Source organism: Oncorhynchus nerka, linkage group LG10 (genome assembly GCF_034236695.1).
Source record: "Oncorhynchus nerka isolate Pitt River linkage group LG10, Oner_Uvic_2.0, whole genome shotgun sequence".
Classification (NCBI taxonomy): domain Eukaryota; kingdom Metazoa; phylum Chordata; class Actinopteri; order Salmoniformes; family Salmonidae; genus Oncorhynchus; species Oncorhynchus nerka.
In genome coordinates, this window is record NC_088405.1 from 53,328,267 (window position 1) to 53,352,691 (window position 24,425).

Consider the following 24,425-nt stretch of genomic DNA (forward strand, 5'->3'; position numbering starts at 1 on the left):
TTGCAAATTGCTTCCGTTTACTACAAACGGAAACCACAAACGACAGTTTCTATTGGACAACTCCCATTTCGTACCATTTGTTTCGTAAACCGTTTCCATAATGAATACGCTCCTGTTGTGATACGTTGTTGTAGGAAGAATATTTCTGGATACATTTGTGTCATTGCGCCTATCACCGAAATATTACTACAAACAATAGATGACTATCAACCACTCAGTTGAAGTTTACATAGACGTTTTGGCTTTAAATTGGATGCTAGAAAAAGCACAGTCTACTGTTCTCATTGTGAGCAAAGCTTTTCCTACCATCACAGCAATATACGCTTGCAATACCATTTGCGGGGGAAAAAACACAGGTATTTTAGGATATCATATATGCGTTCATTTGGGCAAAATTGTATTTGGTTATTTGACGGTTTCTCGTTTTTAAGAGCTTATCTGGAGCGCATGAACGTTTGACTATATCCCAAAGTATTTCATATTTTACGGGTCAAAGGTCTCCAGCTGTTGATAGAGAAACAACGGGCGCCGTAATTTTATGAAGGTATTCACGTGGAGTTCTTATATTTGTGTGAATGTTTTATTTTTCATATTCAAATTATTCTGGACTCTAGATAATTAGTGGCTGGTTGGACATAATGGTTTATCTCAGGTGATCAACGGTCCCTAGTCTGAATTGAGACAGCCCAGGAGTTTAGGAACCTCAAACTCCTTGGCGGTGAAAATATTTCAGTCAGGAGAACATCTTGAGATCGTTATTCAGTTTTGATATATATAGAAAGGAAAATCTCAATGCATGCCAAAAATGATGGTATATCCCAGCAACTCCTGTGGCGGGCCGGGCGCAGTGGGCGCTAAACAAGGTAGCCAGGTGCACGGTGTTTTCCGGGTTGGAGGCGCGCTGTGTTAAGAAGCTGTGCGGCTTGGTTGGGTTGTGTTTCGGAGGACACATGGCTTTCGACCTTCGTTTCTCCCGAGCCCGTACGGGAGTTGTAGCGATGAGACAAGATAGTAATTACTAACAATTGGATACCACGAAATTGGGGAGAGAAAGGGGGTAAAAATAAAACAACATTTAAAAAATGATCGTGTATCATCATCCTACAATTGGTGCATGTTTGCTGTGCCCGTTTGAATGAGGTGTTGTTGTTACTGTGTAGTAGGCTACTGATCGAGTTATATGGCAATTATTTGTACATCTTAATATTTGGAAGCTATGTAACAAAACACAATTTAACCGAACACTGAACAAAAATGTTTTTTTTATATACCATTCCAGTGATTTCCGACAACTCTAACATGGATTTCCGAGGGTACCCCCTGTCCAGCAGTCTGGCCCCAAATTTGAGGAGAAGGGGCGAACGGGGAGCAACAGGACTGGTTCTGGATAGGCGCAAGTCAACCGTTTGGAATTACTACATCCAGCTTAATGAGATGTATGTTGAGTGTAATATATGCAAGAGGCAGTTGTCTTTTCACAACAGCACTACGACTATGAGGGAGCACCTTGTCCGCAAACATAATATACGCGACAACGCGCCACCTGTACTTGATAACACAGCAGTGGCCGGGGCCCCGATTCCAGCTACATCGCTCCAGCCAATGGCCCAGCCCGGATTCCCCTGCAACATCTCTACTACATCTGCCACAGCCAACACATGCATGTTCCAGACAGATTTGCACATAGTTGTAAAAGAGGAGCAGCAGGATGCTGACTTATCTCCTGAACAAGGGATGGCCAAACGTGCCCGAATCACATGTGCTCCTCCCCTAGATGTAGGAGGCGGTGCCAATGCAATCCCTGTCACCAGCCAAAATTTGGAACCATCAAACTCAAATGCTGGATTACTATATAGTGAGAACAACAACTTTGGTGATACCAACCGTAGTGGTATCACCACCAAAGAATCCAATGGCAAGCGTACTGGTGTTCTGACTGACCTAATATTGGAAATGGTGTACAGGGACTTGCAGCCACTGTCTGTGGTGGAGGAGAGGGGATTTCGTCTCCTATTGAGCTACTTAGAACCACAGTACCCAGTGCCGTCTCCCTCTCAGCTTGGCAGCCTTCTTTGGCATCACTATGATGTTCTGAAACGGCACCTGCAGCAGTATCTTCAGTCTGGCCTGGCTCCACGTTGCATAACACTTTGCACTGAGTACTGGCAGTCCGTAGCAGGTTGTGCGGTGGGAGCAGGCGGTCGCCTCTTCTTCACTGTAAGTGCACATTTTGTTGACAAAGACTGGCGCTTGGCCCGTTGTGTGCTGCAGACCTGTCCCATGCCCGATATCAGGGAGAAGATTTGTGAAAGAGGGTTCATTCAATTTGGGGACACGCTGAAGGCAGTTCTCTCTGAATTCCATCTTCCCCAGAGCTCTGTTTTCTGTGTTGTACATGACACTCCCAGGATCTCAGAGGCCAGAGGGACTGAGAATATGGGAGTTCCGAAAGAAAAAGTGAATCGTACTGCTGGACCACACCAATCACCTCAGGATCTCCCAGAAGGCTGGGTAGCGTTACACTGTGCAGGGGAAGCTCTTAAACTCTGCATCCAGGACGGACTATGGATGGAACCTGTCAGACAGGCTCTTGCGGAGGCCCGCAGGATTATCTCACATTTCCAGCATGACGCACCTGCTGCCGCCGCTCTGATCCACAAGGCAGAAGCGGCGAATAAGGCAGGCGCTTGTCTAGTGCTGGATGACCCAGGGCGCTGGGCAACTGCTATCGACATGTGTGAGAGTCTGCTCGAGCTGAAGTGGGTGGTGAGCTCCGTTCTCGAGGAGCAGAAAGCTGCTCCAAATTTAGCGGACCACCAGTGGCGCCTCCTCCAGGAACTGGTGCCAGTACTTAAGACCGTGCGCATCGCTGCCTCCTTCTTGAGCGAGGACATCAATTTGTCCATCTCCGCCCTTATGCCGTGCCTGCATGGTGTATCTCGTGTCCTAGAGCAACATATCGCAGAGACCAGCTGCCCTGTGGCTCGGGGAGTAATGGAGACGGTGCGGTCAGGGATGGAGCGACAGTGGAGACTGGGTGAAGAGGAAGCCTTACTGGACAGCCCTGCCGTCCTCTCCTCATTCCTGGACCCGAGGTTTAAGGAGCTGCGCTTCCTCAGCCCACATGCACGTAGTAGGCTGCACGACAAGGTCAAGGAACTATTATCTGCTCAAGCACAAATAGAGGTGGAGGAAATGAGCAGAGAGTGTGACAAAGGAGGCGAGGATGAGGATGACGAAGTGGGAAGGGAAAAGGAAGTGAGGAATCGGGGATTGGATCACTCACAGTCAACCATTGCTCCTCTGGATTCACCTGTGTCCTGTGAATCAAATGAAGAGGGGGACATTATTGTGCTGCAGCAACAGTTAAAGGGGCTGTCCCAGACTGCCCCGTCACAGGTCAGTGGAGAGGGACTGGGTGAAGGCTCACGCTGCAGTGCTGGAAATGGTCCCAGGAGAGTAGCAGGACTGTCTAGCCTGTTAAAAGGAGACCTGCAGCCCCCTGCTTATAGGCAAGTGAGTCATGTGCCCAAAAGCATGTACGACATACTGCTTGGAGAGGATCCCACTGAGCGAATGCCTGAGATCCACCAACAGCTGGAGAACTACATTGCAGAGCCGCTGTGCAAACGCAGCCTGTCACCTCTCCACTGGTGGCGCTCTAAGGAGCATCGCTTCCCTGCCGTGGCCAGACTTGCCCGCACATTTCTGGCTATCCCTGCTACTGCTGTGCCTGCAGACAGGGCCTTTGCTCCTAGAGAGACTACTGTTGCTCAACGCAGGGCCATTCTGGGGCCCCAGCATTTAGATCATATTCTATTCCTTCACCAGAACAGTGACTATGTGGAGAAACTGATGGGAGGGTCTACAGGGCATGAAGAGAGGGGCAGTGACAGGAATGGAGCCAAGCAGACTCTGTATCAGTCTTTAGTGTCATATGAGAGCAAGGCTTGGGTGGGAGGGGAGAAGTTGTGATCAGTCTACATACCTTATTTTATCAAGTAAAGAACTATGTTGTGCATAGGCCTCTGAGAAAAGATCCATCCATTCATGCCCAAGATTTATCTGACTTCAACTCATCTTGGATGCAGAGTTTGAAAAATCAACGACAAGGCAAAGCAAATAATGCAGCCACTGGACTCAAAGCCACACTTGTGTGGCGTCTGTATTTACATGTAAAATAGTGTCTGGCCAACATATCTACATTTGAGTTGTGATTTACATCATACATCATTGTAAAGTGCTTTCAAAAATATGTACCTATGTGTAAATGTGTGAGAAGTTGTAGATGTACGGTCACTCTTGTTGAATGGCAACAGAAATGCATGTTATCCTTGGTTTGCATAAAGTAAAAACACTGGTTCAAATGAATAGCTTGTACAGTAATTGCAGCATGATGTCTCATTAGAAATTAGAAATGTCTCAAACACTAACTGTGGAAAAACTGTTGTAATTAAAGGAATTGTTGAAAACAACATTGTTCAGACAAACACATTTATTTTAAAACAACACCTGAGTGAGACAACAAGTTTAACTTTCATCAACACTCTCACGTAGAGGACATGCCAGTCAGGTAAAGCCCGTACTCTTTCTGAACTAGTGGATTGTTCATCAAGAATTTTAACTTAAAGAACATAACACAAGATCCAATCCAGAAGTGTTAAACTCAGGCCAAAACTGTTTGTGAGGAGCGGGCCACAGTTCAGTAAATAAATTCTCTGTTCTCAGCTGCCCAGGATCTAACCCTGATTCATATGCATTTTTTATGAGCAATTGTCAATGTCTTGTCGTTGTTTACAAAGAGTAATAACTCATATAATAAGTGAATTATTTTACAATGGATTATTCAATTGAGCATACCAGGCAAACTTTGGCTTTCATATTGATACAAATGTAATTAAAACCACAGGATATTTTAGCAAGGATTTCAGGTGGCTTAAAAAGAGCATGCTGTTTAGAAACTTTAGGACAATGTGAACCAACAATAACAGAACGTGTTGTCCAACAACAGAGAATGACAAAGGAACATGAATGCAACATCACATAAAGTTCTAAACCTTATAGTAAAGTAGGGTGTGTTTTTTGGAGAAAAAAACGTCAATTGTTGTTGCTTTCTTTAGGTAAACATTATTTTAAAGTGATTTTCAATAAATACATGCCAATATGAATTTATAGTGAGTGAATTTCGACATATACTTGACTTGCCAGTAACTGAAACAGTCCTGTGCTCACCACTATGTACTATAGAGGATTCCTCTCGTGCAGTAGAGTAAAGGCACCTTGGCAGAGTCCTGGCCGGGATCTCCTTGATGAGGGTTGTCTGCAGGGCAGCCCATAGGCCAGACATACCTGGTCAGCCACTCCCTCTCCTGCTGCCGGTGGGTTTTCATATGAGCACTACGACTCTTCACCTTGTCAAATACCCTGGAGGGGGACAGAATTTTACATGTCACTATGATGATGTGAGAACGATCTAAGGTGCTCAGAAATAGAGGGGTAGGGGGGTCAATATGCCATCCTGGATTAATTAACCGAGGGAATGCTCAACAAGACAGCAATGTTTTGCGATATCATTGTGATGTGTCCCTGGCATCGTTTTAGTGAAGTTCAACTGACCGCCCACACTCTCGACAGATGTACTCCAAAGCACCTCCTGTGGTAGTCTGCTCCTCCTGTACCCCTTTAGTCCTGTTCCCTGGTTTAGTAAGTGTCCTCCTGGGCACTCTCCGTCCCACATGGTTGTCCTCACAACAGCCAGGTGACTCCATCTGCTGATATTCAGGAAGTGTAAATTATTTCACTGGAAAATATTGGCCGACTTGTTTGACATAACTGTTTGTACTGTAAAGGAGGTTTGATACATATTTTACAATACTATACACAATACTATACTACACTAAACTCACAAGCTCTTCACCAACTGCTTCCTTTTTGTCTGATCCTCGACTGCGTTGCTTGAACTTCTTGAGCTTCTTCATTGCATAGTAGTACTCCACACACTGCGTCACGGACTTAGTCTGTAACTTCAGTGTGAGACAACTGTCAGGTCAATGCCTTTTCTTCAGTCTTCCTTCTCTGTCTATACCCTGTCCAATGGCAGCACGACATTACAAGTATACACTGAGTGTACAAAACATGAACACCTGCTCTTTCCATGACATAGACTGACCATGTGAATCCAGGTGAAAGCTACGATCCCTTATTGATGTCTCCTGTTAAATCCACTTCAAATCAATGTAGATGAAGGGGAGGAGACAGGTTAAAGCATTTTTAAGCCTCGAGACAATTGAGACATCAATTGTGTGTCTGTGCCATTCAGAGGGTGAGCGGGCAAGACAAAATATTTAAGTGCCTTTTAACGGGGTATGGTAGTAGGTGCCAGGCACACCGGTTTGTGTCAAGAACTGAAATGCTGCTGGGTTTTTCACGCTCAACAGTTTCCCTATGTGTATCAAGAATGGTCCACCACCCAAAGGACATCCAGTCAACTTGACACAACTGTGGGAAGCATTGGAGTCAACATTGGCCAGCATCCCTGTGGAATGCTTGACACCTTGTAGAGTCCAGGCCCGAAAAATTGAGACTGTTTTGAGGGCAAAAATGGGGTTGCAACTCAATATTAGGAAGGTGTTCTTAATGTTTTGTACAGTCAGTGTATTTGGGCATTTCAATATTATGTTTCTCTTACCACACTGTGAATAAGCTGGAAGTCCTTCTCATGGGTGAGCAGCGCTTTACGAAATAGTTTCTTCTCTTGAGGACTCCAATCATCTGAACCTGTCAGCCATAGGTTTTATGAGTTTTATGACGAGAAGTTAAAGTATTAGTAGCATGTACTGCATGGCTTGAACTAAACATGTAAACATCAAAGAACATAATTGAATAGTCTTGAAATGTGCGTCAATATTCATAACTCGTTTATCTTCATTCCACTTTTCAGAGTATCAAATTGGGTACCTGGGTAGTGATAGTCACACAAAGGGTGTGTTGAGGAACGGAAGTCTCCCCTGACTAACAGTAAATCAAGTGCAGCCTAGGGACACAACACACGACATATACCATAAGTTGTCAAGAATCAACATTGTCTTCAATTTGAGCTGAGCTCAGGTACCATACTGTTGTACTGCTCACCAGAATGTCTCCCTGCACCTCATGCAGACAGTGGAGGGCCAACTCTGTGTTGGTGCCCCCTCCTGGCAGCACGCTGGAACAGCACAAGTCTATCAGTTTAGTCACTGGAAAAACAGTCAAGACGACAAGTCACCTCTCACATTTCATGTCGACATCAGGTCTAGGTTGAAGATACCCAAGTTAGGACAAGAGAATTATAATATCCCATAACTCCTTGCATGAATGCGGAAAAATACTAAACAATGGGACCAGCAATGCGAGCTAAAATTGCTGGAAGTGAGTTTTAGCAGAACAGAAATTTCGCCATCAAAGTGAGAAACGTTGTACATTTTGGCTAACTACTCAGAAAACACATATCATAACTGCTTTACTGTCATTCTATTCATTTCAAAGTTTAGAAAATGATCTACAGCAACTTTATTACTTGATTCCCCGACCGCGGGTCATGTTTTCGATGCTAATCCTGTAGAATCAGCAACGGTGCTGGTCCCATGAATTTGTCTATTTTCAAACTGGAATTATTATGTTATCCTAACCTGCATATATTCAACCTAGTATCAATTGTACTACAAATACAGCTCATACCAATATATAGTACAAACGTGTGTGTGTGTGATCGTTAAAGAGAAACACACCCCCTTTTTGTGTTTCCACGTTGCTGGATATGTCTCCCCATGGAGCCCAGACAAGCTGAGCAGGGTGCTCATCATATAGCATTAGAAGCAGGTTACGAATGGGTGGGATCTCAGCCTGGAAACGTTGGCCCACGTTGATTCTCCTGGAAATCACACAGGCTCCTTATACAGTGCCTTCGGAAAGTATTCAGGCCGCTTGGCCTTTTCCGCATTTTGTTACGTTAAAGCCTTATTCTCAAATAGGTACAAATCCTCAGGAATCTACACACATCACCCCCTAATGATGAAGTGAAAACAGATTTTTAGAAATGTTGGCAAATTTACAAAAACAACAACGTATTTACATAGGTATTCAGACCCTTTGCTATGAGACTCGAAATTGAGCTCATGTGCATCCTGTTTCCATTGATCATCCGTGAGATGTTTCTACAACTTGGAGTCCACCTGTGGTAAATTCAATTGATTGGACATGATTTGGAAAGGCACACACCTGTCTATATAAAAAGGACCCACAGGTGACAGTGCATGTCAGAGCAAAAACCAAGCCATGAGGTTGAAGGAATTGTCCGTAGAGCTCCGGGACAGGATTGTGTCGAGGCACAGATCTGGGGAAGGGCACCAAAACATTTATGCAGCATTGAAGATCCCCAAGAACACAGTGGCTCCATCATACTTAAATGGAAGAAGTTTGGAACCACCAAGACCTAGAGCTGGCCGCCTGGCCAAACTGAGCAATCGGAGAAGGGCCTTGGGAGGTGACCAAGAACCCAATGGTCACTCTGACAGAGCTCCAGAGTTCCTCTGTGGAGAAGAGAGAACCTTCCAGAAGGACAACCATCTCTGCAGCACTCCACCATCAGGACTTTATGGTAGAGTGGCCAGACGGAAGCCACTCCTCAGTAAAAGGCACATGACAGCCCGCTTGGAGTTTGCCAAAAGGCACAGAAAGACTCTCAGACCATGAGAAACAAGATTCTTTGGTCTGTTGAAACTGAGATTGAACTTTTGGCCTGAATGGCAAGATTTACATCTGGAGGAAACCTGGCACAATCCCTCTCTATGAAGCATGGTGGTGGCAGCATCATGCAGTGGGGATGTTTTTCAGCGGCAGGGACTGGGAGACTAGTCAGGATTGAGGCAACGATGAACGGAGAAAAGTACAGATAGATCCTTGATGAAAACCTGCCCCAGAGTACTCAAGACCTCAGACTGGGGTGAAGGTTCAACTTTCAACAGGACAACAACCCTAAGCACACAGCCAAGATAACGCAGGAGTGGCTTCGGGACAAGTCTCTGAATGTCCTTGAGTGGCCCAGCCAGAGCCCAGACTTGAACCCGATCTAACATCTCTGGAGATCTGAAAATAGCTGTGCAGCAACGTTCCCCATCGAACTTGACAAAGCTTGAGGATCTGCAGAGAGGAATGGGAGAAACTCTCCAAATACAGGTGTACCAAGCTTGTAGCGTCATACCCAAGAAGACTCAAGAATGTAATCACTCCCAAAGGTGCTTCAACAAAGTACTGAGTAAAGGGTCTGAATACTTACATAAATGTGATATTTCAAGTTTTTAAAATATTTTTTTTTATAAATTAGTTTTTAAAATTAAACCAATTTTTGCTTTGGCATTATTTGGTAAATAATGCCAAAGAAAAATTGGTTTAATTTTTTAAAATCATTTATAAAAAATATTTTTTAAACTTGAAATATCACATTTACGTAAGTGAGAGGAAAAAAAAATATTTAATCAATTTTAGAATAAGGCTGTAATGTAACAATGTGGAAAAAGTCAAGGGGTCTGAATACTTTCCGAATGCACCGTATATAGACAGACTGACTCTCATGAATTGTAACACTAAAGCTTTTGCTGAACACACTTCAGAGAGAAACGTACGGCTCTATGTTGACCACTGTGTCGTCCATCATCAAGGAGATTCCATCAGCTCCATCTGAAAAGCAGAAGCCATAAAATATAAAGTTCTTCATGTATTTCAGTGGCAAAACTCTGAACCTGGGTAGATACTTCCTAACGCGAAAAACAAACCCAAAGAGGCGGTGTAGCTGCTGGGCAGAGGAGGGCCGGGGTGAAGCCAAGGCACTGTGCTGAAGTACAGGCCGGTCCCTGGGCGTAGGGGGCTTAGCATGGGTGGGGGTGTGTAAGGAGGAGGCTGGAAGCTGGGGTTGAGCAGGTGGTCTGCCAGGTACATGGGGGAGCGTAGCTGACTGGGGTAGCCGCCTGCTGCACGACACCAGGGAGCACCCCCACCCTCCTCGCCTAGGAGCCTCCGTGGGGACGGCTGTGGGAGCATGGGGGGAGGAATGATCAGAGTCTTCATGAAGTCAAGACGCCGGCTCCTCTTTGACCTCCCTGAACCATTCTGAGGGTTCTCTGCCTGCCACACAACCAACCACAGGGGGGTTATCAGTGTACAAGTAATTATTTAAGAAGGCACTGACCGTTGTACTGATCTCTTTTTTTCCTATACTTACATTGAGTGATGAAGGAGTGTCAGGATCTGTCTTCGCAGAGACTGGAACTGAAACAGGGATGACCAAAGGAGACAGAGGCATGTCTTCTGTTCTAGATGGAGACCTCGGAGTCTGTGGTGCTCTCTCTCCAGGCTACAGGAAACATCATAGGCACAAATAGACATACAGTCTGTAATGACAAAAGTTTGTACTTACAAAAAAGACATTTGTGCTTACTTGACATCTGGACATGTAATAAATATAGCGCCCAAAGATGACTAATGTTTAATAATATCATAATGTAAATAATAATATGGCTGTTACCTCTGGAGAGTAAGGTTCCATTTTAATAGAGGGTGCACATGGTCTACTTGAGGACCTGGCCCTGTAGCTCTGTTCTGTCTTGTGAAAGCTAGGGAATATCCTATGGGAAGAAGGCCAGCAGTTAAGAGGCCAATCTCTACTGATCAAAAATATAAACACAACATACAACAATTTCATTGATTTTACTGAGTTACTACAGTTCATATAAGGATATCAATCAATTGAAATTAATTAATTCGGCCCTAATCTATGGATTTCGCATGAATGGGAATACAGATATGCATCTGTCGTTCAGATACAGGAAAAAAAGAAAAAAATGGGCCTGAGGATCTAGATAAATTGCAATTGTGTTCGTTGTCTGTAGCTTATACCTGCTCATACCATAATCCCACTGCCACCATGGGGCACTCTGTTCACAACGTCGACAACAGCAAACCGCTCGCCCACACGAAGCCATACACATGGTCTACGGTTGTGAGGATGGTTGGACGTGCTGCCAAATTCTCTAAAACAACGTTGGAGGCGGCTTATGGTAGAGAAATTAAACATTCAATTCTCTGGCAACAGAGACATTCCTGCAGTCAGTATGCCAACTGCACGCTCCCTCAAAACTTAAAGACATCTGTGGCATTGTGTTGTGTGACAGAACTGCACATTTTAGTGGCCTTTAATTGTCCCCCACAAGGTGCACCTGTGTAACGATCATACTGTTTACACAGCTTCTTGATATGCCACACCTGTTAGATGGATGGATTATCTTGACAAAGGAGAGATGCTCACTAACAGGGATTTAAACAAATGTGCACAAAATTTGAGAGAAATCAGCTTTTTGTAAGTATGGAATATTTCTAGGATCTTATATTTCAGCTCATGAAACAGTGTATTTTTATTTCTATTCATCATTACCCGTCACTACACTGTTGTCCCTCTCCTGGCACACTGACATTTCTTCCCTGTACGGGGGAATATAGAAATATTATAAATACAGTATTGATAAAACAAACTGGCAAGTGTTCAATTGTTGAGCACTGCTAGTAGTGTACATACCTGGAAGGTCTGCCGAGGGTTGCTGTCTGAGCTAAAAGAGGCCATAGCCACCTGGCTTGGGGAGACGAGGTAGTGTGGCCGAGGGCGGGGACGTCGGGGAGCCAGGAGAGAGGTGGGGCGAGGTGTGGGGAGAGGTGGAGCAGGAAGCTCTACAGTCCTCCCCTTCTTCCTCCTCTCTCTCTTTCTCTTACTGTCGCTCTTTGTATTACAAGTCTCTGACTTCTGCACACTGTAGAGGCAGGGTAGGACGATGGCTGGTGGCGGCGGGATAGGTGGGACTGGGTTGGGCTTGTTTGGAAGACTTGAGCTTGAGTGGATGAAAACAGTGTTGGGAAACGACATAGATGTTACACTGGAATCTGAGCTTGCTGTTGGTTCAAAAGAGTGCAGCTGAGTGTTAACTTGGGGTTTCCCATCCGAGTTAATCTGGCCATAAATTGACTGCTCCTGCTTAGATGGAGAGTAGCTCTTCTCCGGGGACGCTGGCTTCACTAAACACTCTCGGTTAACAGCCTCACTACAGGGATGAGAGGACAACATTTCTTCAAGAACTTGGAGGTCAGATACAGGGAAGTCAACTACACTCTCCCAGCCATGAGGACTTGGGCCATCCACTCCAGGAAGTAGTGATGGTAAAGTAGCAGTGATGTTACTAGGCTCAGGGGCCCACTGGGGTTGATTTAATTCGCCTGGGCACTCACTACAAGGACCTTTGTCAGACTGCTGCATCCAGGTGTCCAGGACTAAGATAGGCCTTGACTGAGAGATGTTCTGCTCTGAGTAGTTGTTCAGTTGTAAGCCACTTGGAGGAGCAAACCCCTTGTAACTGTTGAAGCTGAAAAAGCCAGAGTAATCAGCGACCTTCTGTTGAGTGTCTGATATCGGTTTGGGTTGGGTCAGGAACATGGGACGGTAATTACAGTGAGCTGTCGAACCTCCCAAATATGCAGCACTATCCACATGCTCCCACTGGGTAGTAGCAGAGTGGGCTGGGTGGCTTGGGTTCGGGGGGCTTTGGGACATGGGCGGGAGACCATGCTGAGAGATATAGTGGCGCTTCAGGGAGTGAGAATCACAGTAGCTCTTCTGGCACCCAGGTTCAGCACATCGGAACTGCTTGCGTTTCTGATGGGTCAACATATGGCCATTGCTGCAGAGAGATGTTATCATTTTCATCAGGGCATTGAAATGTCAAATGACTGTATCAAAAAACATATGAGTGTATAAAACATTAGGAACACCTGCTCTTACCATGACATAGACTGACCAGGTGAAAGCTATGATCCCGTATTGATGTCACATGGTACATCCAATTAGTGTAGATTAAGGGGAGACAGGTTACAGAATCATTTTTAAGCTTTGAGACAATTGATACATGGATTGTGTATGGACAAGTCTGAATATTTAACTGCCTTTGAACGGGGTTTGGTAGTAGTGTCAAGAACTGCAATGCTGCTGGGTTTTTCACGCTCAAGAGTTTCTCATGTGTATGAAGAATGGTCAACCACCCAAAGGACATCAAGTCAACTTGACACAACGGTGGGAAGCATTGGAGTCAACATGGGCCAGCATCCCTGTGGAACACTTTCAACACCTTGTAGAGTCCATGCCCTGACGAATTGGGTCTGTTCTGAGAGAAAAATGTGTTCCTAATGTTTTGTACACTCAGTGTAATTGTTAATACATCATTATTACTTCTAGAGCGGGGGGATATGACTCACAGGTGATCATGACGTTTAAATGCTCGTTGGCAGATGGGGCAAACATGTGGTCTTTCCTGTTGGTGGGTCAGTAAATGTTTGTTGAGTGTGTTGGCTGTTCCAAACATCTTATGGCAGAGCGTACACTCATAAGGTGAAGACCTGACAGGTACTGTCAATGAAAATGGCTCCAACAGGTTGCCCTCTCCCACGATGACAGGACCAGAGGAGTTATCTGAAGTGATATTGCAGAAAAAGGCATATAGCTAAGCACACCTAGCTAATACTCAAACATAAAACTAACACAAATAGGGATGGCATTATCATTCTTCAATTCATTACTGCTCACTCAGACAACACATTTATTTGCCTATATTCTGCTACAACAACTGCTCACCAATCTCCATGTTTCTATTTGGCTCACATCCCATCCAAGGCTCTGGGTGAAATAGGTGCGAGAAGGGAAGTGGTGGGTTGGGGGCGTTGAGGACGTCAACATCATCAATAGTGAAGTGCTCACTGGTAGAATGGGGGGGGAAACACCCCTTGGTGCATTCCTCAGTCTCCAACATTGTCTCTCTTAAGAGGCCTTGATACAGTATGTCTGCTGCTTTGCCATATCTGCAACCAAATGTAGTTACTTCCTTCATTGACAGTACCTTTAACGTTACACAGTCATGTTGTCTAAAACAAAATACAAGGTACCAGTCATTGAACGGAGTTAATTATTTGACATGTGTTAATTTGTAGGGTAAAGGACAAACAGTAACTTAAGCCCAACAGCATGTGGAGTTGAGAGCAGTCTGGGCACAGACGTCATGGTCTAGTTTTGATTTACATTTGGTTGAGATGTCAACTAACGTGAACGTGAAATCTATAACAAATGTCACCATGTCATTGGATTTGGGTAAACAGTTTGGGTGAAAAAAATTCGGTTGGTTAATCAATAAGTGAGCTAGCTAGCTAAACGCTAGAAAGAGGTGTTTGCTTGTTACAGTACTAACGTTAACTGTTAGCTCCAATTGGTGAATGATTCGCCTCCAGTAGCTAGCTCGCTAAACAAATTGTGTTGTTTTAGCTAAAAGTTATTTCTTTTAAATCTGCTTTGACATACCGTTGGCTATCTGGTTGGCTGAAAGATCTTCATCCACATGGTAGTAAGCAAACTTAGCTAGCTAGCTACTAAAACAGAATCACCTCAGAATTTCCCATGCTACTAGAGAGTAACAGTTAGCTAGCTAGCAAGGCGAAGAAGTTGATGTTGTGGTTAAAGGCAGTAACGTTATTTGTGGTGCTGTTTCATGAGAAAGCTAGCTATATATCACCAATTAGAAAGCTCGTTGACTGTTATCAGCTAACGAGCTAGTTAATAGTTTTAACAGGAACTCACCTCTTATCAATTCGACTCAAGTCATCCAGATATTCTCCATGGCAGGTAGAGCTAACTGCTAAAAAACTGTAGGCCTACACTTCAATATCTGAATTGAGAGGGAAAACGGATGCCGACGGTTAGCTGTCTGTCTGTCCCCGATCTGTCTCACCCAGGCCTGACAGGGTGGGTGTGAGGTTCAATGACTGGTGAGGTATCACAGCCAGGTCAAATATACGTTTTTTTCAACTGACAGAGCACTGCCACTACAGCAAGCCTCCCGCCTTGGAACGTTCACCAGATGGTTCATTTGATTTCTCATTCAATATTACAATGTTACTTACGCTGGATGGAATGGATTACTTTTAATATGTATATTAAATCCCATTCCCATCCAGACAAAGTGTCTCACTGGCTGGTGAAATCCATAGGCCTACTTGCCTTCCTATTTATCTTCTGGATTGGCATAAGGGCTGCCAATATCAATGTTTATCCCACGCTGTACATTCTTATGTCTGAGCCCTTTCTTATTACCCTGTTTAGTAAAACATTGCAATCCTCCAACTAATCCCAACTGACATTCTGTCTGTGTTAGTTGCACTTGAACAGCTGTGGTCAACACCCTCTTGAGTATGTAACACAGGCATCATAAGATCTGAGACCACTGTTTTGCTCACAATTTCCAGCTTTTTATTTTATTTTTTAGAGGAAGTGAAAACACTTTTTTTGCATATTTTTACTGCAGAATAAGAGACTCACCAACACTTCAAGGACTGTTATTTGTTCTTTAGGACTAGGCCTACACACTTCACCATCATGTCAAGTGGGGGGATGAAGGACAAAAATGCAGAAACGTTGGAGGATGTCAACATAGTCACAAAAGAGCTCAAGTATCTATATTACAAGAGGCTGCCCATAGAGAAACAATATGGCTTCCATTACTTTCACTCTCCCAGCTTTGAGGATGCAGATTTTGACAACAAACCGATGGTGATGGGTCAATGCTCGACAGTGAAGACTACTTTCAAATCTATTGTAAGGGCTCATGGGCCTATGGCACAGATATTTGCCATGCAAATGTCATTCTTTATATGGTTTACCACTGCCATCAGCACAGGGAGGTAGAAGGACTGATCCCAGGCAATGCTCTGTCAGTAGACCCCAAAAATCCCTTTGGCCACTTCTACTCTTTTGGAAAAACCTTCCTGAACAGGTAAGAGGACATCCGGGAAAACTTTGGCTGTCGGAAAAAATAAATGTTTGAAATGAGCTGCAAGGACAGGAAATAAAAACCATGCCAACATTGCAAATAAAGGAGTGGATGGAAAAAGAGAGGACATGAGAAAAGAGATAGAGGACTCTATTTTAACAAACATAACGCAATGGTAAATCTAAGCGCTGACGGTAGCGCTATAGGTTCGGGGGTGTGTCAGAAATATTTCATCTATTTTCACCACCGCAATTATAGGTGCAGTTGCTGGAGGTGGCGTGAAAGGGCTGGGTTTTGGTGAATAAACCAGTTGAGTTGTGGGTGTGTCGAGGATTGGCCCCTCACTTGCCAATCAGAATGTGCTCCATGGCTAAACATTTGGTTGCTTCAAGTTCTGTATTTTATATATTGCGTTGTCATCAACTCCAATTCATTAAACAGCTTGCCCCTTATTTGCTAAATATGTTGAACATGTTTGCAGTCCACATTGTTGCCACGCCCTGGCCATCGAGAGGCTTTTTATTCTCTATTTTGGTTAGGCCAGGGTGTGACTAGGGTGGGCCTTCTATGTTCTTTTTTCCTATGTTTTTGTATTTCTTTGTTTTGGCCGGGTATGGTTCTCAATCAGGGACAGCTGTCTGTCGTTGTCTCTGATTGAGAACCATACTTAGGTAGCTCTTGCCCACATGGGTTTTGTGGGTAGTTATTTTCTGTTTAGTGTGTTTTGCACCTGACGGAGCTGTTTCGGTTGGTCCTTGTGTTACTTTGTATTTAGTGTTCAGTGCTATTTAATAAAATGATGAACACGTACCACGCTGCACCTTGGTCCTCACCTTCTTCCGCCAACGGCCGTTACAATTGTTCTAATTGCTTCAATGTGGAAATGCATTGTTAAATATAGGCTATAGCATTTGCACTGATATAGAGGCTAGGCCAACTGTAACTTGCAGTCTGGACATGCCAAACGTAGTCCAGATTAAATTCACTAGGTTATTGATAAGGCCTAAAAAACAGTGTACGACTAATTCTAGTCATTCAGGCAGGACACATTTATTTTTTGGGGGATTGGAACAATGATGGACATTTTGAAACAGGCAGGAACAGTGCATTGCTCTAGTGAATGGTTGAAAATGTCAGTGAAAACAGGGGAGAGCTGGTCAGCGCAGTGCTTAAGTGTGGCTGGAGAGACCTTATCTGGGCCGCAGCCTTCCTGCTGTTCTGTTTCCTATAGTGTCTGTTGACCTCCTGCTCTGTGATGACCAGGGGTGGGGGCAGCCTGGGGGGACAGAGGGGGAGTGGGGGATTCCTGGGATGGCAGGGGTGGGGTAGATGGGTGAGGGTGAAGTGGCAAGCAGGGGTAGGTGGAGGGGGGCATTGTCCTGGTGATTGAAGGGCATTTAGGTTTGTAGTTGGTCATTTGTTTCAGTCCTTTCCAGACAGACGTACAGTTGTTGCTGGATAACTGTTGCTCTAGACTGTCTTTGTACTGCTGTTTGGCTGCCTTAATTCCTGATAGGAGCTTTTTCTTGGTCCCTATCAAATCAAATTGTATTTGTCACATGCGCCGAATACAACAGGTGTAGACCTTAACATGAAATGTTTAGTTTACAAGCCCTTAACCAACAATGCAGTTTTAAGAAAATAGATTTAAGAAAATATTTACTAAATAAACTAAGGTCAAAAAAAGTAACACAATAAAATAACAACAAGGCTATATACAGCGGGTACCGGTACCAAATCAATGTCCGGGGGTACAGGTTATTAGAGGTCTTTGAGGTCATTTGTACATGTAGGTAGAGGTAAAATGACTATGCATAGACAAACAGCGAGTAGCAGCAGAATAAAAAGGGGGGGGTCAATGCAAATACTGGCCATTTAATGAATTGTTCAGCAGTCTTATAGCTTGGACGAAGAAGCTGTTAAGGAGCCGTTTGGACATAGACTTAGCGGTCCAGTACCGCCCATTTAATAGTGCTGTAAACAGGGTCCGGAATTGTTTCTTGCCTCGTTGAACATTTCACAAATTCTTTGTATCTGGGACGCTCCTGTGTGGTTAACCACACGCTGGTGTGGTTAAAATCCCCATGATATTCAAAGTAGAATCCGGGTACTTCCTTTCCAACTCTGTGATCTGTGTCTGATCAACCAGTAGCTGTTGCACTGTATGTGTACAGGGGCTCAGCGCAATGTAGACTCCGGCCAGAATGACTGAGGCAAATTCACAGGGTGAATAAAAGTGATTTTTTTGTCAGAAGTTGTAGCTGGTCGGTTTTGTTTGCACAGTCCCATTGCTTCGGTTTCAAATCCGACAGTAGTATATATTCTGATGATGACAGAATTTTAGGACAAAAGCAGGCCGGTAATGTGTCCCTAATATTCAGAAACTCAGATTTTTGTTGTTGTTGCGATCCAAAAATGAACAAACAAATAAGTAAAACCAACCACGATCATCGACCGAAACACCGTGGCTGCCTCAACGATGTGCGTGCTCACCTCCGTCATCGTCAAGACCTTATTTTCAAATCAACTGTTTGATATGAAAAAAAACGTGTCAATAGTGCATGCCTACTGCACATATGTGATTGTTGATGTTGATTTGTAGCAGAATGGATGATGACACTAAATTACAGTATGTATGGGATGGGAGGACCGATGGATTCATTATTAATCTATGGGTGGAGCTGCTAACAACACTCAATCCAATACAATATTTGAGGTCCACTGGGATTATACATGTTGACCTTATATACTTTTCCCCCATTGTTTTAATGCACTCATAAAATTACTGTGCTGTTCTTTCTTATTTTAGGATATGATTTCTCAGCAGTGCTGCGCTGGTTTGCAGAACGTGTCGACAGCATCATCCTTCTGTTTGATGCACCTAAACTGAAGTTCTCTGGTGGGCTCACACGTGCTTTTGGGCCTCTGCATAGCTATGAAGACAAGTCGCATGTGGTACTGGATAAAGCAGACAGGGTCGATTGCCAACAGCTGACGCGAGTGTATGGTACACACTGGTCACTTAAGGAGATACCTGTACCCCTTCTGTCCACACAAGGCAACCATGAATGTGATGATCGTTCTGCTTCGGACCGGTGCTTTGAAGTCCGCAATGCACAAAGCCGAGAACCCTATAGGTTGAAAGAACCAGACGGTGTGAAGTTTTGTGCGTGCATATTGGAGGACAGTCACTATTATTGCGAGAACATTTGCTCGGGAGAGTACCTTGATGCCTACCCGCCCACTGGGCATGCACTGGTTGAATCAACGTGGAATAGGTGTTGAATTGACGTCCATATCATCAACCACATCTATTCCTTGGTTGTGACAAAGGTTTGCAGCCTCACTGTTTGGGACTACACCAAGAAAACAGGAAGCAGATCCAAGTTCATGGCTGGAATCAAATATCGCCTCAAATATGTGATGCGAGGTCTTTTAAGCTCATGGGGAAAAGACATCTCTGGATACTACTGTGTGTGCTAGGGCTGGTGCTAGAGGTAGATATCCTGTCACCTCGCTCACCATACACTTCTACCCATTCCTAGGAATTGCTGTGCGTAATTATCATGAGGTTTGAGATCATGCAAGAAATGCGCGCTAACAGGAGAGTCTGCCAATCAAGACAGTCTATGGCCGCATGATGATGATATCCTATGTCTTGACAATACATTAATATACACTAACGGTCCAAAGTTTTAGAACACCTACTAATTCAAGTGGTTTTCTTTTATTTGGGCTGCAATTTCTGAGGCTGGTAACTCTAATGAACTTATCCTCTGCAGCAGAGGTAACTCTGGGTCTTCCATTCCTGTGGCGGTCCTCGACAGAGCCAGTTTCATCATAGCACTTGATGGTTTTGGTGACTGCACTTGAAGAAACTTCAAAAAGTTCCTGACATTTTCTGTATTGACTGACCTTCATGTCTTAAAGTAATGATGGACTGTCATTTCTCTTTTCTTATTTGAGGTGTTCTTCCCATAATATGGACTTGGTCTTTAACCAAATAGGGCTATCTTCTGTATATCACCCCTACCTTGTCACAACATAACTGATTGGCGTAAACGCATTAAGAAGGAAAGAAATTCCACAAATTAACTTTTAAGAAGGCACACCTGTTAATTGAAATGCATTCCAGGTGACTACCTCATGAAGCTGGTTGAGAGAATGCCAAGTGTGTGCAAAGCTGTCATCAAGGCAAAGGGTGGCTGTTTGAAGAATCTCAAATGTAAAATCTATTTTTATTTGATCCACACTTTTATGGTTACTACATAATTCCATATGTGTTATTTCATAGTTTTCATGTCTTCACTATTATTCTACAATGTAGAAAATAGTTTAAAAAATAAAGACAAATATTTTATTTTATAAAGATAAACAAAAAGTAGGTGTTCTAAAACTTTTGACCGGTAGTGTTTTTGCCTATGTGAATTTGTTACAGGAAATATGTTTTGTTCCGGTCAGTTCATAATAACAGGCCTTAAAACTAAGTACAGCTTTAAAAAATATATTTGGAATACATTAATTGACTAAACATGAATGGAAATGGATAGGCAGCATGGTATGGAGTAAGGAACAACTGCAAAAATGCACCTGGACAGTCTCACGTGTATTCTGAACAAGTTAGTGTCTGACAATGGGCCGTCATTATTGTCTACAGAATTCATCCAGTTCAGTGTGGATTATGGATTTCAGTACAATATACTGTATCATCAAGTGTACATGGAACTGCTGTTATTTAACCCATAAACATTTGAATGGCCCATCCAGCTGCATAGCCCTCATACTACTGTGGTAACTGCCATATCATTACACCATGGATACACTAGAGTAATAGTTTTATAAAATAACATCAATTCAATCAAATAAAAAATCTCTACTTTACAGACAAAGTGTACATGGGCAAACTTTCAACCTATGCCTGTCATGTCCTGACCTTAGTTCCTTTTTTATGTCTCTATTTAAGATTGGTCAGGGCGTGAGTTGGGGTGGGCATTCTATGTGTTCTATGTTTTTGTATTTTTGTGTTTGGCCTGGTATGGTTCCCAATCAGAGGCAGCTGTTTATCGTTCTCTCTGATTGAGAACCATACTTAGGCAGCCTGTTTTCCCACTATGGGTTGTGGGTAGTTGTTTTCTGTCTGTGTTTTACCATACAGAACTGTTTCGGTTTTCATTTATTTCTCCTGTTCTTTTTGTATTCAGTGTTCAGTTATCTTTCATTAAAATATGGACACTTACCACGCTGCGCATTGGTCCGATCTTTCCTACTCCCCCTCAGAGGAAGAAGAAAATCGTTACAATGCCCCTAGCGGCAGAGAAGTCGGTTGAAATTTATTGGGATGACTCATGTACTAGAGGCATCCGGTACCCCCTGTATATAGCCCCACTATTGTTATTTACTGCTGCTCTTTAATTATTTGTTATTCTTATCTATTACTTTTTTTTGTAACTGCTTTGTTGGTTAGGGTATTGTAAGTAAGCATTTCCCTGTAAGGTCTACCTACACCTATTGTATTCGGCGCATGTGACAAATACAATTTGATTTGATTTGCAGAGTCTGCAGAGTGGTCACTGGCACAGCTGCAAAGTCACAAAATCTCATTTGAAACCTAACCTTAATCACACTGAGAACCCTAATGCCTAACCCTAATCTTAAACCCCTAGAGTCAATTTCTGCACCCCCCACGGAAATCTAATTCGCATAATATTTTTATATTTTTGTCAGTTTAAAACCTCTTAAAGGATCCACCCCTTTTTTTCAATTTTTGCCTCAAATTATATACCCAAATCTAACTGCCTGTAGCTCGCCCTGAAGCAAAGATATGCATATTCTTGGTACCATTTGAAAGGAAACACTTTGAAGTTTGTGGAAATGTGAAAGGAATGTAGGAAAATATAACACATTAGATCTGGTAAAACATAATACAAAGAAAAAACCAACAGTTCTTTTGTATTTTTTTGTACCATCATCTTTGAAATGCAAGAGAAAGGCCATAATGTATTATTCCAGCCCAGGTGCAATTTAGATTTTTTGCCACTAGATGGCATCAGTGTATATGAAAAGGTTTAGACTGATCCAATGAACCATTGCATTTCTGTTCAAAATTCAAAAGACTGCTAAAATGTGCCTAATTTGTTAATAACTTTTCATGTTCAAACTGGTGCACTCTCCTCAAACAATGGTATGGTATTCTTCCACTGTAATAGCTACTGAAAGTTGGACAGAGCAGTTAGATTAACATGAATTGAAGCTTTCTGCTAATATCAGATATGTCTATGTCCTGGGAAATGTTCTTGTTAACGACAACCTCATGCTAATTACATTAGACCTATGTTAGGTTAACTGTCCCATGGATGGGACACCCATCCCGAATAAGTTTTTAAGATAGAGATATCTAAACTCAGCAAAAGAGAAACGTCCTCTCACTGTCAACTGCGTTTATTATGTGTAAATGTTTGTATGAACATAAGATTTAACTACTGAGACATAAACTGAACAAGTTCCGCAGACACTAACATAAATTTAATTGAATAATGTGTATTCATAAATTGAATAATGTGTCCCTGAACAAAGGGGGGGGGGTCAAATTCAAAAGTAACAGTCAGTATCTGTTGTGGCCACCAGCTGCATTAAGTACTGCAGTGCATCTCCTCCTCATGCACTGCACCAGATTTGCCAGTTCTTGCTGTGAGATGTTACCCCACTCTTCCACCAAGGCACCTGCAAGTTCCCTGACATTTCTGGGGGGAATGGCCCAAGCCCTCACACTCTAATCCAACAGGTTCCAGACGTGCTCAATGGGATTGAGATCCGGGCTCTTCGCTGGGCATGGCAGAACACTGACATTCCTGTCTTGCAGGAAATCACGCACAGAACGAGCAGTATGGCTGGTGGCATTGTCATGTTGGAGGGTCATGTCAGCATGAGCTTGCAGGAAGGGTACCACATGAGGTAGGAGGATGTATTCCCTGTAACGCACAGCATTGAGATTGCCTGCAATGACAACAAGCTCAGTCCGATGATGCTGTGACACACCGCCCCAGACCAAGACGGACCCTCCACCTCTAAGTCGATCCCGCTCCAGAGTACAGGCTTCGGAGTAACGCTCATTTCTTCAACGATAAACGCATATCCGACCATCACCCCTTGTGAGACAAAACTGCGACTCTTTTTGCCAGTCCTGTCTGGTCCAGCGACGGTGGGTTTGTGCCCATAGGCGACATTGTTGCCGGTGATGTCTGGTGAGGACCTGCCTTACAACAGATCTTACAAGCTCTCATTCCAGCCTCTCTCAGCCTATTGCGGACAGTCTGAGCACTGATGCAGGGATTGTGCATTCCTGGTGTAACTTGGGCAGTTGTTGTTGCCATCCTGTACCTGTCCCGCAGGTGTGATGTTCGGATGTACCGATCCTGTGCAAGTGTTGTTACACGTGGTCTGCCACTGCGAGGACGATCAGCTGCCCATCCTGTCTACCTGTAGCGCTGTCTTACGCATCTCACAGTACGGACATTGAAATGTATTGCCCTGGCCACATCTGCAGTCCTCATGCCTCCTTGCAGCATGCCTAAGGCATGTTCACGCAATTGAGCAGGGACCCTGGGCATCTTTCTTTTGGTGTTTTTCAGAGTCAGTAGAAAGGCCTCTTTAGTGTCCTAAGTTTTCATAGCTGTGACCTTAATTGCCTTCCGTCTGTAAGCTGTTAGTGTCTTAACGACCATTCCACAGGTGAATGTTCATTAATTCTTCTTGGTTCATTGAACAAGCATGGGAAACAGTGTTTAAACCCTTCACAATGAAAACATGTGAAGTTGTTTGGATTTTTACAAATTATTGTTGAAAGATAGGGTCCTGAAAAAGGGACGTTTCTTTTTTGCTGAGTTTATTTGTGCACTGGATGCGTCTTAATTCACCGCATCTGCCGATGTTGCACTTCCGCATCTGTGGTGACAGAGCTAGAGCGGAGTTTGTCAGACCATGAGACATCTGATTCTTTGTGATCCGAACACCTCAAACTTAGATTCGTCTGTCCATAACACTTTTTTTCCAACCTTCCTCTGTCCAGTGTCTGTGTTCATTTGCCCATCTTAATCTTTTATTTTTATTGGCCAGTCTGAGATATGGCTTTTTCTTTGCAACTGCCTAGAAGGCCAGAGTCGCCTCTTCACTGTTGACGTTGAGACTGGTGTTTTGCGGGTACTATTTAATGAAGCTGCCAGTTGAGGACTTGTGAGGCGTCTGTTTCTCAAACTAGAGACTAATGTACTTGTCCTCTTGCTCAGTTGTGCATTGGGGCCTCCCACTCCTCTTTCTATTCTGGTTAAAGACCGTTTGCGCTGTTCTGTGAAGGGAGTAGTACACAGCATTGTACGATATCTTCAGTTACTTGGCAATTTCTTGCATGAAATAGCCTTAATTCTCAGAAGAAGAATAGACTGATGAATTTCAGAACAAAGGTCTTTGTTTCTGGACATTTTGAGCCTGTAATTGAACTCACAGATACTGATGCTCCAGATCCCCAACTAGTCTAAAGAAGGACAG

General features: G+C 43.6%; 2 protein-coding genes across 8 annotated transcripts; one reads left to right on the top strand and one right to left on the bottom strand.

The window, feature by feature from the left end:
- Positions 1–79: 79 nt before the first annotated feature.
- LOC115135578 (zinc finger BED domain-containing protein 4-like) lies at positions 80–4,475 on the top strand. 3 transcript variants are annotated; one of them, XM_029670409.2, is made up of 2 exons: positions 80–544; positions 1,280–4,475. In XM_029670409.2, exon 2 carries the CDS (start codon positions 1,300–1,302, stop codon positions 3,973–3,975), a length of 2,676 nt encoding a protein of 891 aa, XP_029526269.1. In that variant the 5' UTR covers positions 80–544; positions 1,280–1,299; the 3' UTR covers positions 3,976–4,475. The 3 variants fall into 3 exon arrangements, with proteins under 3 accessions (XP_029526269.1, XP_029526268.1, XP_029526270.1); XM_029670408.2 differs by having other exon boundaries at positions 80–356; XM_029670410.2 differs by having other exon boundaries at positions 80–286.
- Positions 4,462–15,068, bottom strand: LOC115135577 (zinc finger protein 541-like). 5 transcript variants are annotated; one of them, XM_029670403.2, is made up of 16 exons: positions 14,696–15,063; positions 13,703–13,926; positions 13,327–13,540; positions 11,606–12,755; positions 11,465–11,511; positions 10,559–10,658; positions 10,256–10,387; positions 9,810–10,158; positions 9,660–9,714; positions 7,767–7,909; positions 7,132–7,235; positions 6,958–7,033; positions 6,689–6,777; positions 5,907–6,023; positions 5,617–5,768; positions 4,462–5,424 (listed from the first exon to the last, which is right to left on the bottom strand). In XM_029670403.2, the coding sequence occupies exons 2-16, from the start codon at positions 13,875–13,877 to the stop codon at positions 5,235–5,237; spliced, it is 3,093 nt and encodes a 1,030-aa protein (XP_029526263.1). In that variant the 5' UTR covers positions 13,878–13,926; positions 14,696–15,063; the 3' UTR covers positions 4,462–5,234. The 5 variants fall into 5 exon arrangements, with proteins under 5 accessions (XP_029526263.1, XP_029526264.1, XP_029526262.1 ...); XM_029670404.2 differs by having other exon boundaries at positions 5,617–5,771; positions 9,810–10,062; positions 14,696–15,061; XM_029670402.2 differs by having other exon boundaries at positions 5,617–5,771; positions 14,696–15,061.
- Between the last annotated feature and the right edge of the window lie 9,357 nt (positions 15,069–24,425).

Coding starts and splice junctions, on each gene's coding strand:
- LOC115135577 (XM_029670402.2), bottom strand. CDS start 13,877: ATGTTGGAGACTGAGGAATGCACCAAGGGGTGTTTCCCCCCCCATTCT. Junction 7,910..9,659: donor ACAGTGGTCAACATAGAGCC/GTACGTTTCTCT, acceptor TGTGATTTCCAG/GAGAATCAACGTGGGCCAAC. Junction 5,425..5,616: donor ATCTGTCGAGAGTGTGGGCG/GTCAGTTGAACT, acceptor GTCCCCCTCCAG/GGTATTTGACAAGGTGAAGA.
- LOC115135578 (XM_029670408.2), top strand. CDS start 200: ATGACTATCAACCACTCAGTTGAAGTTTACATAGACGTTTTGGCTTTA. Junction 357..1,279: donor TTGCGGGGGAAAAAACACAG/GTATTTTAGGAT, acceptor ATACCATTCCAG/TGATTTCCGACAACTCTAAC.